Source organism: Egretta garzetta, unplaced genomic scaffold (genome assembly GCF_000687185.1).
Source record: "Egretta garzetta isolate BGI_Z169 unplaced genomic scaffold, ASM68718v1 scaffold130, whole genome shotgun sequence".
Classification (NCBI taxonomy): Eukaryota; Metazoa; Chordata; class Aves; order Pelecaniformes; family Ardeidae; genus Egretta; species Egretta garzetta.
Window position 1 is genome coordinate 1,630,836 of NW_009258284.1, and position 16,375 is coordinate 1,647,210.

At 41.5% G+C, this 16,375-nt stretch overlaps 1 protein-coding gene across 4 annotated transcripts in view; it reads right to left on the bottom strand.

Annotated features, from left to right (window-relative positions):
* Positions 1-16,354, bottom strand: part of AHCTF1 (AT-hook containing transcription factor 1) — a 43,899-nt gene extending 27,545 nt beyond the window's left edge. For 2 of the 4 annotated variants that reach the window (XM_035892230.1, XM_035892234.1), the window contains exons 1-9: positions 16,219-16,354; positions 13,059-13,185; positions 12,091-12,344; positions 7,777-7,957; positions 6,803-7,010; positions 5,633-5,749; positions 4,605-4,689; positions 1,806-1,956; positions 57-189 (exon numbers count right to left, since the gene is read on the bottom strand). In XM_035892230.1, coding sequence (XP_035748123.1) covers positions 57-189; positions 1,806-1,956; positions 4,605-4,689; positions 5,633-5,749; positions 6,803-7,010; positions 7,777-7,957; positions 12,091-12,344; positions 13,059-13,179 — 1,250 coding nt within the window. In that variant the 5' untranslated portion in view covers positions 13,180-13,185; positions 16,219-16,354. Of the gene's footprint in view, positions 1-56; positions 190-1,805; positions 1,957-4,604; positions 4,690-5,632; positions 5,750-6,802; positions 7,011-7,776; positions 7,958-10,759; positions 11,014-12,090; positions 12,345-13,058; positions 13,186-16,218 lie in introns of those variants that run through there. The other 2 variants (XM_035892245.1, XM_035892238.1) reach the window with 2 other exon arrangements.
* Positions 16,355-16,375: the final 21 nt, after the last annotated feature.

Consider the following 16,375-nt stretch of genomic DNA (forward strand, 5'->3'; position numbering starts at 1 on the left):
AACTTTCAAATGAAGTATTTGTAGGGGTATTGAAAACAACTTAGTTAAAAATCTACCTTAACGAATCTGGCATCTGAGCATGATACCAGCGATTAATGTCAAATACACCCAAATAAGTGGATGGTTTTCCCTGACCATATGTATTCACTTGCCAACTGAAGATTGATACACTGGTGTCAGGAGACGGCACTGTAAAAGACAAGGCATTTTTTCTTATTTGTAGAAAATCCAATACAGCTGGTATTTTTAAAACACCACTTTCTATTTTGGCTTAATTCTCTTACATCACTCATGAAGCACAACACATACTTAGTTTTTTAAAAAAAAAAAAAAAAAAAAAAATCAGAGATGTTTGCTATTCCATAATAGGTTTCAGTCACACTGCCCCTTTTTCTTGTTCGAATTCTATCACTTCTAAGCCATATCAAATACCTTTTACGGGTCCTCACCCACTTTACTATGTTTCATTGTGAACTCCTGTGCCATTTCAGTTTTGTTAGCCACTGAAACTGCCTAAAAAGATGATGCAAGCATTGCCTTTGTAAGATCAGACATAAGTTAAGGCCAGTAACAAGAGAGGGAAGGTAACGCAGACAAAAGGCCAAGAAAGTTATCACTGCGGCAGGCTCAAAGATATGGTCAGAGCATAACTGAACTTGTAAACCCAGAGATGTATATTTAATTATCGCATGATTATGAAAGACATGATAAGAGTTTTAACTCTTGGATATGGACAAGGACAGCTATTGCTTTAAGAACTTGTAGGTGTAGGAACCTATTAGATGTAGAGAGGAAAAAATGTACAGGCAGATCACAGAAGCATGGAATCATTTTGGTTGGAAAACAGCCTTAAGATCATCAAGCCCAACCGTAAACCTAACACTGCCACGTTCCCCACTAAACTCTGTCCCTGTGTAGTGAGGGGCCCAAAACTATGCACAGTACTTGAGTTGTGGCCTCACCAGTGCTGACTAGAGGTGGACAATCACTTCCCTGGTCCTGCTGGCCACACTAGTTCTGATACAAGCCAGTATGCCTATCGGCCTTCTTAGCCACCTGGGCACACTGCTAGCTCATAGTCAGATGGCTCTCAACAACACCCCCAGGTCATTTTCCACCAGGCAGCTTTCCAGCCACTCTTCCCCAAGCCTGCAGCATTGCATGGGCTTGCTGTGACCCAAGTGCTGTACCCAGCACTGAGCCTTGTTGAATCTCACACAGCTGGCCTCAGCCCATTGATCCAGCTTGTCCAGATCCCCCTGGAGAGCCTTCCTACCCTCCAGCAGATCAACACTCACACCCAACTTGCTGTTGTCTGCAAACTTACTGAGGGCGCACTGCATTCCCTCATCCAGATCATTGTTAAAGGTATTAAGCAGAACTGGCCCCAATACCAAGCCCTGGGGAGCACCACTTGGGACCAGCCACCAACTGGATGCAGATGTGGACATAGGTTTGAATGGGGGGGGAAAAAAAAATTCAGGTAACATTCCTAAGCAATGGAGAGAATGATCTTATTGTTGAAAGACAACAGCTGGAGGAATGAAATGACTGACAAGCATTATACGGATGACCCCACCATACATTGCTATAGCATGTCCAGCAAGCATAAAATAACACCAATTTTTTCCCTTAAAGAAGTCCCACATAAAACTTAAGCACCCAACTTTTCTTTTGAAATAAGCCCAACAAGCTACTCTATACCGGTATTGAAGAGTTTCAAACTGTGGGTACAGAACAGCATTCACTGCTTAGATTCCAAAACCGTTTCTTTAGAATAACCAAACATGGACATGAGAACAAACCTTCGTTAATGCTATCCTCTTCGTCAATATGGTTGCGAAATTTTTCTACAGTCTGACAGCTGAGTAATTTAGTACTGCTGGCTTGCCCTCTCAAGGGAAAGACTCCACCTGTGAGGTCTAAACTGTACCTTTCGTAACAGTATTCCAAACCCTGCAGAAAAAAAGAAGAGGAAAAAAAGGTCATTTTGAGATAAACACATACATTATACCTAAACATGAAAAAACGTATATAGCTAATATAATATGCATATTATACTGTCTATTTCCCATGAGCTTATTTCTGACAGCAAATAGAAACTATATCTAACATGCAAGAGGATTAGGAGTCACATCATAAGAGCTAAGTTTGGCTGGAAAGGCTTTGCACGTTTTCCAAATTTAACATTTCCCTAACATTATTCAGTTCTAAACATGTTTTGCAGAATTCCATGCAACATCAAGGTTTCTTATACACACCTAAATAGGTATCTACAGGGAGATATCTGAAATAGTGCAATCCATACGCACGCAGAGCTCTTTGCTCCGTCACTTGATTACAAAACTGATGATGTTAGAGAAGTCATAGCATTACACCAGCTAAAGCTCTTTTGAGAGGTATTACCTATAGGCACACCACTAGAGTGAAAAAGCATGCCTCTGCAGTAGCTATAAGAACTCCTTACTGATTGACAATCTTCTTTCAAACCACATAGGCTCTTACCAGCTCCTCCTCTAACCCTGTCAGAGACTAACGGGTGAAATATCCATCGGTTCCTTCACCAAGCACAGCCAACAGCAAAAGGGAACAACAGAGAGGACCGCAGGAAGCACATGGGCAACACGTTTAGGATCACAAATTACTACAGAGTCAGCAAACTACTCCGAGGTATGCAGAAACCCTGGCAGGACTGTGCTGAACCTCTGACGCCACCATTTTCTAAGGAAGCATTAACTGAAATACTGTTTTTCCAAATACAGCATTCATGTTCACTGTCTACTATACGATGCCTGAAGTGTGTGTTGTAAATAGCAGCTGTACAATTAAGGAAAAAACCAACCAAACAAAAAACCATCATACCACATTCTACCCAAGTTTCCTAAACTTTCAGAGCCCTAAAAACAAACTGGCATGACACAATATATTCTCATATGATTTGATGCAATACATCTAATTCACCTAATATGAGAAGAGACAAGCCTCCTCTTAACCTTTCTAGGAAATACTACTAAAAGATGGCTGGGAAAAAAACGAAAACCAAAAAACCACACAACCAACCAAAAAAACCAACCAAAAAAAACCCCAAAAGAGCCCACCAAAACTACATCTTTCATCACTAAAAAGACAAATGTTAGAATTTGCTCTGAAGCTTGCATGGTTCATTCTATTTTATGAAGTAACTTTGTAAATAGCAGACACGTGCAGAGTGGATAAGAAAAATCTAAACCACCTCTTCAAAAAACTAGCAAGAAGCCTAAGCAAAGAATCTCATTTTTATTACAGAAGGAATAATCACTAAAACCAATTTTAATAAAGATGTCCTGAACAAGTCTCCCGCTCCAAAGGACCGTTGCATCAGAAAAAGTACCAAAACTCCATAAACCTTTTAGAGATTCATTTTAATGGCTAGAAATTTCAACTCTGAGTCACGTGTGAAGAGCCAGTCCCCCCCACAAAGTTGGGGCAGAGGGGAAGTGGAAACAATAACAAACAATTCAGAACACGCTGAATCACCTGAAGATAGTTATACCTTGTCAACATGAAAGATAATTTTAAAGAAACACCACCTTTTCCAAACACCTAACCTTGATCTATTCAAAAGCAACGTTTACAGATGAGGAAGGAGCTTTCATATATGGAATGAAAAAGGCCCAAATTTAACCTCATTCAAAAAAAATCAGAATGCAGTCTCTAAAAACAGTACTGCGACACATGAATCACCCCTATTTCATTCCATACCTATTGAGAATATGCAAGAGAAGTATCTAAACAGGAGGAAAGAATTGCTCTGAATTAAGATTACTTTCCTCTCAAAAAGATTTTGGAAGAGTTGAAAGCATACTACTGAATAGAATGATACATTATACAGATGCACCTTATATCTGTCAGACATGCAAGATACGATACCTCCTCACCTATATTTTAAACACAACATCTTTGAATCCAGTTCTAAAAATTTATGGACACTCTTTTTGACCAAATCATACCGCTGCTTACTGTATTTACGTATTTTGCTGGCTTTAAGAGTAGATTTCATATGTAACCCAGCCAAAAAGTTGAAAGAGTTGTCTTCACACCTACTAAGATTCAGGATCAACACTTAAGAAACCCTGTAGGCCCATTTCATTTGGAGTCCTGCTGACAGAGCTCAAAAGAAAAATAAGACTATAAACCCAAAGACCAGAAAAGAATAAAGCTATATGACCGTATTTTCAGAAGGGAGATCGACAGAAGCTTATTCAAGTCTGCAGTTCAGTTCAGCTAAGCTAGTCAAAGCCCCATCTTCTCTTCCCACGTGCCGTCAGTTTGGTGTTTAAATGAAGAACAATTTTAGTTGTAAAAGCTGCTTCCCTTTCAGGAATTGAATTGATATGGGCTCTTTGCAGATAAATCTAGTTGGAACATGCAACACTGCAGTAGAAAATTGTATGACTGTTTTTCAAAAACAGAGGGCAAAGGCCATGCTCAAGAAGACTCAGCAAAAGACTTTTTTTTTTAGTAATCTCTGAATTTTGATGGTAAGTATTACCCTTGCCAACTTAACTGATACTCTCTTCCAGAAAATTACTATTTTCGCCCTTTCACATCCCTGCACCTCTTACCTCATACAGGACTTGTCCTGATGCCGAGCGTTTTCTGTCACCAAATGCTAACTGCAACAGATGTAAACTCACAACATCACCTTCACTGAAAAAGGTAGAAATGATGAAATTTGATTACACAGCTGCTTTATAGTCCTTGTCATCGTTTTATTAGATCTAGACTGAAGTTTTCTTAATAGCATGCTCTTGCTGAAGAGAAAAACAAGCACTCCCCAAAACATGGTAATTGGTCACATTTGGCCGCTAAAACATAGAGGAAATTTTGACACTAGCAGCTTCAGGAGCAAATGCTAACCATGCAATTTGAAAGCTGTACTATGTTGTATGGACTAAAAAGCAATGGGAATTGTTCTTCACGGTGAACAGTTCTCGATCAAAACAGCTTTAAAGTCAAACTGGAAAAGGTTGCCACTCTGTGAACAGCTAAGCTGCTTAAATAGCTCGCTGATGCTGAGAGAGAGACTTTTCTCCCCTTCCCTTACCACCAAAGTTCCAGTCCCTCTCTCACACACACTGCACCTTTCCACATACCAAACCAATGCATTAGCCCAGAGGAAACCATTGACTTTGCTGCCAAACAGTGATCGTTCCCTGCCAGGTGAGCTGAACTGGCTCATGAAGGCTCCCAAGACTGCTCAAGTTGGCACAAGGTCACAGGCAATACTGTCATTGCCCTCCTTTTGGGGCAGCAGGCTCTTGTATCGGCACGTTTACTGTTCTAGATCTGTAGCCTCAACTACTTTTAATGGTATTTTAATACCGTGGTGTGAATAGCAAACAAATCATGAAGCAGTCCTCCAGAAACAAAGGAAACCATTTAAGAATGCATGCACAAAAATACAGCCACTGTTGCTTTGCTTTCTGTTAAAATCCTGTAAAAATTGCCTTGTAAGCTTAACACCTTCCATACCCAAGAGAACCTCCTGCACAGCTAAATAAACAAAACAAATACACATGTATCTACTGCATATGAACAAACATTAAAAAATAAAAAAAGATTCAGTGGCTTATGGTGAGTTTTTATTCACCTTTCTTGTGTAGACTGAACAGCCCACAGGTAGCAACAATTGCGAGGATCATTCTCCGGCTCTTGGAAAGTAACAGCATAGACAGGAACCCTTCCTCCTTCAAGCTGAGAGTGGTGCCTGCAGGTTTAAAAAAAAAAAAAAAAAAAAAAAAAAGGTAAGCCTACTGGCCCTAACTGTTTGTAGAAGAATCTTCTGAGAAAAGAGCACCTGACATAGAGCACAGAAGGTCATACTTCCATCTCAAGCAAGGGAGTCAAGGAAGCAACTCCTTTTTATGCAACAGGCAAGAGGGGAGGAAGAAAGCATTTTTCTTCCAGACTTCTGAGCCTTATTTGTATCTTCACAATCGATTCTTGCCACCTAAGTATTCCTCCACTGTCTATTTGTGCCTCCAGGAGTTTCTGGCAAGTCACTGGAGATTTGCTGAAGTGAACCCCTATCGGAATTTGGTGAAATACTTCAAGTGAGATTGCTCTTTGGCAGATTTAAAATCACCTCTGAATTTTTTCTATCACTTATGAATTTACATATCCCTTATTCTCATCTCCAAGTGTTCCAAGCAAACTTTAATTCACAGGCATCGTTGCCTTGGAATGGGTCAACCCCCTACTTTGGTCAAGGCTCAAATGTAGGAAGAAATGTCTTTTCAGGCACAGATCAGCTATTGGTTTTTTACAGCTCACTACTTTCATCCTGGACACTTTCAAGAATATGATCACTAAAACCACATCATTAACACACCTAGGCCTTTCAACATAGGCCCCAATTGCAGGAACTGGTTCTGAAAAATAATTTGTCAACATCTGTTTCATCAACATACACACATTTCCTGCTTTCACTGAATACTACCGATAGAACAAACTCCGAGAGACACCAGCACTAGCACATCCTAGCTGCCTGACATAACCTGAAGAAGCACGCTTTCCACAGTTCCTCAGTCCGCAGGCACAAGAAGAAAAACAATCCCAGTCCACTGGGGAGGAGGCAGTCCACTTAAGCCAGGTATGACTTAATAAGCTATTTCAGAAGAGGCTTTCAAAATATTCCAAGATTCTAAGCAAAAGTTCAGCCCCTGAAAAAGTTCTCCTTAAATCAACATACTTTATCCTCAAGCAAAAAAATTGAGACCCCTGCACCTCCAGGCGTGGCCAAGTGCCAAGGCCTACTTACTCCCTCTTCAAAGTTTTCATGTTCCATAGTGACAGGTAGCCATCTGAAAAACCCACAACCAGCTGATTGCTTCTGCTTATGTAGTACAGGGTTGATATTGCTGTTCCTGAAGGATGCTGTAATTGAAAACAGAGATGTCTCTCTTCTCTGGTCACAGTTTCTCTTCTTTGTGGAACTTCAGCAGTAATTCTAGTGACAACTTCAAGATCTGCACACACAGAACGACACAATAAATGAATGTCTTGTGCCATTTAGGTTGCACTTTAAACACTGACGTGACTTGTATCATCTAATTCTACCGTCCCAGCAAAATACCCGTTTATGCTTTTTTTGCCATTTCCTTTTTGTATGTATTCAAAGAATGCAAGAACTCTCTGATCAGACAGGTATTCTCACTTGTAGTTCAAAACCAGGTAAAGGCATAACCTTCAGAGACAAATTCTTCTGGGAGTCTCTAGATGAGGAGTTTGGGCCTCATGATGAAGCTATTTGCAGTGACAAGCTACTGTTGTAACAGCCAAAACAGCGTATGCAGTCTGAATACACAAATTAGATTTCATTCATCCAAATGCATGATTTTTGGTAAGTCGGATTTATTTTAATAAACAAGCCTAAGATTTGCCCCAAGTCAATGAACAGAAGTAGAGGAACATTGCCAAGAAATAGGGCACCTCTGACAACTTCCTATCAGGCAACTGCACTGACTCAGATGGTAAAACTCCTAAACCTCACTGGCAAGAATCATAGTGACACAGGGATCACAGTAGGAGATGGGTGCATTTATAACACTACAAGGAATATTAAGTCACTCCCATTTTTAATCCATTCAGGACTTTAAGATGTCAAACCGCTATCTGTAATCAGTAGTCATAAATGCATGCACACCAGTATCTTCAAAGTGGCATGCATATTGTTTCTTTACAAGACACAAGCTTCCTTACTTTTAAATTGAAGTTTAAAAACTGCAAGCTTACCCGATGGCTCTACTTCATTCTGACTGCCAGATAAATCATCCAAACAGAGGTCAACCAGAAGTACATGACCAACATCTGTAGCCACTGCTGCCACTCCAAAGAGCCATCGTAGACTCTGATGTAGGTGCTGAGTGCTCACACTGGCTCCTCCATGGTTAGTTATGGGTTCTATAGCAGTTACCTGCAGGAAAACTACAAGTTAATATTTAAGCTGTTTGACAAGCGAAACAAAAAATCACTCAAAAGGGAAGCCAGAATTAGTCCATCAGAAACAAGAAAGTCAATACCAGATCAGACGACTTACAAAGCACTGTTCCCAATTATATGAAGAAAAAAGAAAGCCCCGTACAAAAATCTGTTGCTGCCCTCTCTTTACTACATCTCCTATAGTTACTTAACTGAACTGACTTAAATTTCCACTGTGCATTCTACTATTATAGCTTGCCCATGTCCATTCCCTCCTTAGAAGTAATTAACTCTTCTTAAGAAAACCAAGAAAATCAGTTCGATGCAAGAAAGTTCAGCATATTTAAGGGACTTAAGTAAGAAAGACAAAACTAAATCTAGTTCTCCCACTGCCCGCAGCCCACCAGCACTGTGATACAGTCTATGCCTTCTTGGCCAAACAGCTATTAGGATAGATCATGGCTGTAGTAAATCAGATGAGGCAGCGGTCAAGCTGCGTGGCAGGTACACTATTTGCATGGGAATGAAACGTTTTTACAAAGTCTTGAAGTGAAATACTAGCTTGGTAAAGTTTACATTGGTCCTCATTTAGAATAAAAGTAACAACCAGATAAAACAGAAGAAGTTTTAAAGGCACACCAGCACTTTGATGAACGGTAACAAAAAATTGTAAAAGCCAGCCTAAAACAACGGCAAAATGTACGGCAGCTTCTTAGATAAAAAGCGAACTCCAGCAAAGGAAGAAGTGCACCGTGCTCTTTTAACATGTGAAGCAGTCTGCACCCACTTTTAGCACAAGGTCTTTATTCCAACAGACCTTTCAGCACCTGCAACACATCCCAGGACAATACTGACTGCTACACCAGAGACAGAAGCACAGCAAGGCTCCTGCCCTAAAGCTACACAACAAAAGAACACAGGCTATCCTTTAGCTTTCTTACAAAAGGCAACATAATGAAAATGGGAAGCTTTACATCAACAACAAAGTTCTACAGGAAAAGAAAACAGAGGTGGGCATGACAAGGTAGCCCATTTATTTAGATGGATGGATGCATGGTTTTCCCCTCAGAGCTGGGGAAAACTAACCAAACCCCTAAGCCCCAAAGTTTTCTCCTCTCCTGTATCAAGCACTTGCTATGACTACACTGCCTGGCAATCCACTACGGAATTTACCTTTCATCTTGGTCACAAGAGTTCTGATCTTAGAAGTGCCTATAGTCATTAGGGCAACTTCAGTTTGTTTCAGGTTTCCTCTAAATCAAAATCAATTTCCAATATTCTCTGCTACTCAAAGGACTATCAAAGCAGTTTGGATTATGCCCATTCTTGCTGCTCCCAAGTCTTGATCACTGTTACGAGGAAAGCAAAAATACTGTATGGATCTTGCTGCAGAATTTGCCAAAATGTCAAGTGCTGCTTCTAACAACTTCTTTCAAGGTGTTTTTTTTTTTTCCCATTGTACAACTGGCTCCAAATCTACCTTTCCCATTTCGGCATACAATCTTCCAAAAATGTTTCCCCGTTTTAACCCTTCGATTTTCCATGTAGAAGCTCCTGAAACTGCATATTTTTCCACTGCGCTATGCACTGGCTTTTCATCTTCTCCTAGACTACTGCCAGCTCATTCTGGGAATGAGCAAATAAAACATTTCTCAGCTCACTGCATCTGAATGCTACCCTTCTGCCTCATACAAACCGGGAAAATTTGTGAAACTACCATTCAAGGGCTCTGAAACATACAACCATTATAAACCAATTTAATGTAATTCATGTTTTAAATTCATATTTGCTTTTACAAGAACCCAATTCAAATACTACTCCATTAACATTCTCGGTTTCCTGCTGCATTTCACATGTATGTCCAGAAGGCAATTAGAGATGCTCTCACAAAAAAAAAATAAAAATATATGATGCCAAAATTCTTTCTAAGCTTGGGAGTTTGGTTTTTTTAATTCATTCCTTTACTCTCTGAATGACTGCACATCTACTCTTGCACTACAAGGCAGGCATACAGTTGCTATAAGTACGCTGCATTAACAGACTAATGGCTTGACACCTTGGACCACAGTTACTGTAAGATAGTGTTAACCTGTACAACTTAGTTGTCCACAGAAGATACACCCACACAGAGAATAGTCCAGAAACGGACCTATGCTGGTCTAACTCACCTAACAGCAGAAAGATAGGAAGCAAAATGAAAGCAACAGACCAAACGTGCTCATACATGTATATATAAGCAGAGATTCAAGGACTTGAGTCTGAAAGTCAATCTTTCAAAAATCTGTCTGATAACCCACTAAAGACTCTTTTTTCCTATCCTAAGTCAACATAAAAATGTGTTCTGCTCTGAAGTCACCTGCTTGCGAGTCTGAGATTCATGGGATTGTGTTAAGTCATTTACAGCACAACTACAGAAGTTCAAAATACTTGAAAGACACTATTTCTGACAGAAATTAACCATTTAGGGAATGTATGTTACAGACATGTCAAAGAGTGGGGGGTTCTTTCTTTTTCCACTCTGACCAAAAAAAAAAAGTTAGTTTCAATACCTTTTTGTGCTGCAAGTGGAGAATAAAACCAGAAAAACTGTTTTACTATCAGCAAACTCAAAAGAAAACGGCACCGGTAAGCCCAAGATTTTACAGCAAGGCTCTCTTGACTGGATCCTCTGAAGGATATAATGCAATATAGAAAAAAATGCCTCCTACAAAGAGACATGCCAAAGCTTTTCCCAAAACAGCATGATGCAGCACCTAACACCACAAAAGCTTCATTCCTCCAATTAAAAAGTACGCACCCTTCCCGGAAGAACAACTGCTTTAACCACTCTTGATATTCCAGGGTCGTACAGACAGAGAATGCTTCCCTCTGCTTCTTCCAACCCAACCAGCAGTCCAGTTCTCTTCTGCCAGGAAAACTCCTTTACCACACGAACAGTGGGAGGCTGATCATTTACTCCTCTGAAACGGTATGCAGAGAGCCGCTCTCCTGTCACAGCCTTCACGACCTCAAGTTGAGGACCACACGCCAGCCACGCTAGGCCATTTCTCCCTGGAAGAGAGAAGAAAGCTGACTAAAGCAAATTCCTCAGAGGAGATTGAAAACAACTGAAAGAAATCACGGGCACTGCCCCTTCCCTTCAATGAAAGCACCAAACAGAGGAAGGCTGACTTACCTGCTTCCCGTCAATTACTTAACATCGCCCACTGAAAGCCTCAAGCAATACATCTTAAAATTAACCACCTCATCATCCTGCATTTGTACTTGTCACTCCTGCACTGAAGAATTCCCACGGTTCGGCGTAAAGATTACAATCTATCCACCTGTAGTCTTTAGACCGTATTTGGCTTGGGTTTGCTCTAAATCGTCTAAACACATACGGGAGTACAAGTCTTAAAGCACACTTCAAATGGAACAAGTCCAAGCCACTTCATTTCTAGTTTCTTGATTTTACCTGACACGTGCCTACTTTGGGCAGGGATTTGGACTTCAACAAGAAGTTATCTTCAAATGGGCACCGCATGAGTGAAATTAACAGACCAAACGTGCTCATACATGTATATATAAGCAGAGATTCAAGGACTTGAGTCTGAAAGTCAATCTTTCAAAAATCTGTCTGATAACCCACTAAAGACTCTTTTTTCCTATCCTAAGTCAACATAAAAATGTGTTCTGCTCTGAAGTCACCTGCTTGCGAGTCTGAGATTCATGGGATTGTGTTAAGTCATTTACAGCACAACTACAGAAGTTCAAAATACTTGAAAGACACTATTTCTGACAGAAATTAACCATTTAGGGAATGTATGTTACAGACATGTCAAAGAGTGGGGGGTTCTTTCTTTTTCCACTCTGACCAAAAAAAAAAAGTTAGTTTCAATACCTTTTTGTGCTGCAAGTGGAGAATAAAACCAGAAAAACTGTTTTACTATCAGCAAACTCAAAAGAAAACGGCACCGGTAAGCCCAAGATTTTACAGCAAGGCTCTCTTGACTGGATCCTCTGAAGGATATAATGCAATATAGAAAAAAATGCCTCCTACAAAGAGACATGCCAAAGCTTTTCCCAAAACAGCATGATGCAGCACCTAACACCACAAAAGCTTCATTCCTCCAATTAAAAAGTACGCACCCTTCCCGGAAGAACAACTGCTTTAACCACTCTTGATATTCCAGGGTCGTACAGACAGAGAATGCTTCCCTCTGCTTCTTCCAACCCAACCAGCAGTCCAGTTCTCTTCTGCCAGGAAAACTCCTTTACCACACGAACAGTGGGAGGCTGATCATTTACTCCTCTGAAACGGTATGCAGAGAGCCGCTCTCCTGTCACAGCCTTCACGACCTCAAGTTGAGGACCACGCGCCAGCCACGCTAGACCATTTCTCCCTGGAAGAGAGAAGAAAGCTGACTAAAGCAAATTCCTGAGAGGAGACTGAAAACAACTGAAAAAATGACGGTCACTGCCCCTTCCCTTCAATGAAAGTACCAAACAGAAGGCCGACTTACCTACTTCTGGTCAATTCCTTAAAATCACCCACTGAAATCCTCAAGCAAAATACATCTTAAAATTAACCACCTCATTATTCTGCATTTGTACTTGTCACTCCTACACTGAAGAATGCTGACTGTTTGGGATAAAGATTACAATCTATCCATCTATAGTCTTAGACCATATTTGGCTTGGTTTTGCTCTAAATCATCTAAAGACATTCGGGAACACAAGTCTTAAAGAATATTTCAAATATAACAAGTCCAAGCCACTTCATTTCTAGTTTATTGATTTTACTTGACACGTGCCTACTTTGGGCAGAGATTTGAACTTCCAACAAGAAGTTGGGCACCGCAGGAGTGAATTTAAACTTTAACAGGTGCTGATCACAGAAAAAATTGAACACGTTTTGTTTCACTGAACTACATCAACTGTACAAATGTTTTAGTATTGGCAGATTTGACAGTTAAAGCAGCCTTTTTCTTCTCTCAAAACCTGGTGCAGCTTAACAGCACCAACCTGACACACCTGACACTATGACCCTATGCTTCAGGTAACCTCCGGGCAGTGATAACTTTATACCAAGATCAAATTTAAAGGAAAATGCTCACCTCCAGAAAACTTCCCGCACAGCAGAGAATCGAGGGTTCTCTCATCTTCCCCAAGTGCCTGAAGAGTGACCTCTGGGAACCGCAGCAGACTGCTCGTTAACCGAGCCGTTAGGTCTCGCATTCTTCACTGTCAATAAATCAAAAAATGCATAGACTCATGTCAGCCATAAATTGCAGCAGTATGCAATGCGTAATCCCCTATCCACCTCGCATAACTCGTGGCCTTAAAAAAAATGGCAGGTTTTGATCTCACAGCAGAGCAAGAGGAGAATCCTTTGCTTTTCCGATGCCCACGAGATCACCAACCAAAAGTGATGCAGAGGTATTGACGAGATAAAAAAATGGGGAAAAACCCAATACACGGCGTTCAAGATCTTTTTGTGGGAAAACTTAAAAGCTGAAGTGATTTACAAGATTAAATAGGAGGCTACTGAAGAGATACTCCACACACATGGAAATACAAACTACTTCAAGGAACTATGCTTTGCAAGTTCTGTGCCTTACTGAAAGAGCCTCCGGAAGACCAGAGAGATTTAATTATCTTGTTCAAACAGCTCTGCTTTCTTCATGAAGTCTCAAAAGGAAGACATTACACAGAGTTCGCTATCCCAGGGTGTTACACGTGCTGACCGACTCTGGTGTCAAACAGAACCCTCACCCTATGCTGCAAACCAGTACAGCAGCACAGCCAGCCACGTAAACGTGCGCACAAAGCACGTGCCATTAGCTGTACCATCCACGTTCTCCTGCACAGAAAGTCTTAGATTGTTCCTTCCAGCGTGCACTAATACCCTAGTTTCCTTACAGCAAGAAGCTGTAAGAGGACAGAACTTTGTGTGGCCAAATTGGAAATCAAACTTTAAGGTACCCTGCTGGGGAGATTTGAGTTTAAAAACAAGCCACTCGCCACCCCAAATTCCCCACCAAATCAGAGAAAACACTCCTCTGGTGGAAAGCTCACATGCTGTCCACAGTACACATCAAATGTGCTTATTAGTCCAATACCACTGGTAAGAACCATTAAATAAGGAGCACTCCAGCACCTTGACCATTCATGTAACCTTAAATTTAATCACTCCAGCACCTTGACCATTCATGTAACCTTAAATTTAATCACTCCAGCACCTTGACCATTCATGTAACCTTAAATTTAATCACGCTGCAGTTACGAACTGCGTATAAAAGCATGCCAAAATGCTGGAGCATCAGGCATACCCAGGATTCCTCAAGTAAGCCAATGGGCATTTTCAACATACTTTTTTTCTAGACAACTGGCTTGGCAATACGGAACTAGGAAGATAAAATCCATATTAAAGGAGGAATAATATATAGAGTGATCTGGTTATTAGGGTGTTTTACTCACACCATTCTGCTACGCTAACCCAAGGATCACTGTGAAATTACAACAGTGGGAAAACAGTTGTACTAGCCACTATGCTAGCTCACGCACGTGTGAAACTACACACTCAGTTTGCAAGGAGCGCTAAAAACCCCTCTACTTTTAGGAAGGGCAGCACCCAAGACACAGTCAGTCAATTTTTGACTCCCTCTGGCACGTAGAGCCTCGCTATCTCGCTGAGAAAGGCTGCAGCTGACAGGCGTCATTCCTTCATTCAGCCAGATGCGGAAGCTAAAGTGATGTCAGGGAAGTGTTACTTGGTGATCAGAAGGCGGGCAACATTGTGTGACACTATTCAGACCACATTTGCCAAGGAAACTGGACAACGAGTGGGAAGAAGGCAAAGAAGAAGAAATGGAAGAAAAACCAAGTTCTTCTGAGAAAACCCAGCATCCACTGTGTTGAATAACAGATAAAGATGACAATTAGAGTTTTTTAATTACTATTAATGATGGGTTCAATGGCATTTTCCCCAGAAAAACGGGAAGCAACTCCCAAGCACTGGAGGAACAGTAGATGGAAAAGACATTTTCTGCACCTTAACAGTCAGGTTCAGTGAATTTGCACTTTGCCAGATTTTACTGCTGCAGAAAGAGTGCTCAGCGAGTTAGAAGGTGATTTAGTGAGTACCACTCCGTCATTTCTTTCCCACTTTGACAGAAAACCTCCCCTCAGTGTTTTAGGCAAAACCCCTACGTTTAATCCAAACCCCAAGTTTTAGTCTAAAAAGCCACCAGCATAACAGAGATGGTCTGTATCAGAATTCTACAGTCAGGCCTATTTCACTCAAGTGCAGCCTACCGAATGCCTGGCAGAGTTTGTGCGGATGCTCCACAAGCTCTCAGAGAAGCACAAACCTACAGCAGAAGGTGAGAAGAAGGAAGAACTCCAGCTCACGACCCCAACAGCCCCCAACAGCTAAGATCCTGTATCTGATGCAGACCCTAGATTTGATTTGCCTTTGGATGAAAAAAAAAAAAAAACCAAACAAAACCAACACACATCAGAAAAAAATCATGCTAGAGCCAGTTTACCCGACTGCCTCCTATTCTCTAACACCACCAGATGCTCATTCAAGAGTTGCTCTCCCTGCCTAACGTGGCTAAGCTCGCAAAAGTTCCTCAAGCCAGTTCTCAAATCAGGCTCGTTTTTACATCGCTTGGCGTAGCTGGACAGACTGACGTAGGCGCTCGGTGTCTCAGCACGGACAAGCTGAACTGCAACATCATTTGCAACACATGCCACAGGCCTAGCTTTTGCCTGACCCTCCCCTGCCAATTTCAGTATTCTCTCCACCACACAAGCGCAATACCACCCCAGGAAAGGCTTGTCACCATGATTTCATTAAAATTATATCTGTCAGTTTACTCCCGAGAAGACACAAAATTAACAGAAGCCTGATTAGGCTCGTTTCACTATCTTAAAAAAAACCAACCCCAGGGAAACCAATGCAGGACAACAAGCTGATGGGGTAACTGAACGAGAAGCTGGCCTCAGCAGAACAGGGTGCAGTACTGGGTGCCCAAATTCATGTGACAGCCGCCAGCCAAGACTGACACAATCATCCAGGCTGACAGGCCTAAGGCAGCACTTGAAGCACAGTGTTTAGCCGTATACCCTAAACCGGGTTCAGCATTCCCGACAGAAACGAGTCCCTAAAATCCCCATAATTTTACCAAGCATCACCAGGAAGCTATTATTAAACCCGAAAGACCGACACCGTGCTCCTTTCTATTGCAGAAGCTCCAGGCCTGGACTCACGGTTTATTAAGGAAGAAATCCAGCACTTTTGTTTCAGCCAGCGGCTTTGCTGCGTGGTGCATGCTTCAGGCACCAACCAAGCGACCCCCACAAAACGCGGATTCCTGTAAAGGGGCGCTCGCCCCACGAAACCCAGCCCTCTTCCCGCGATCGCCGC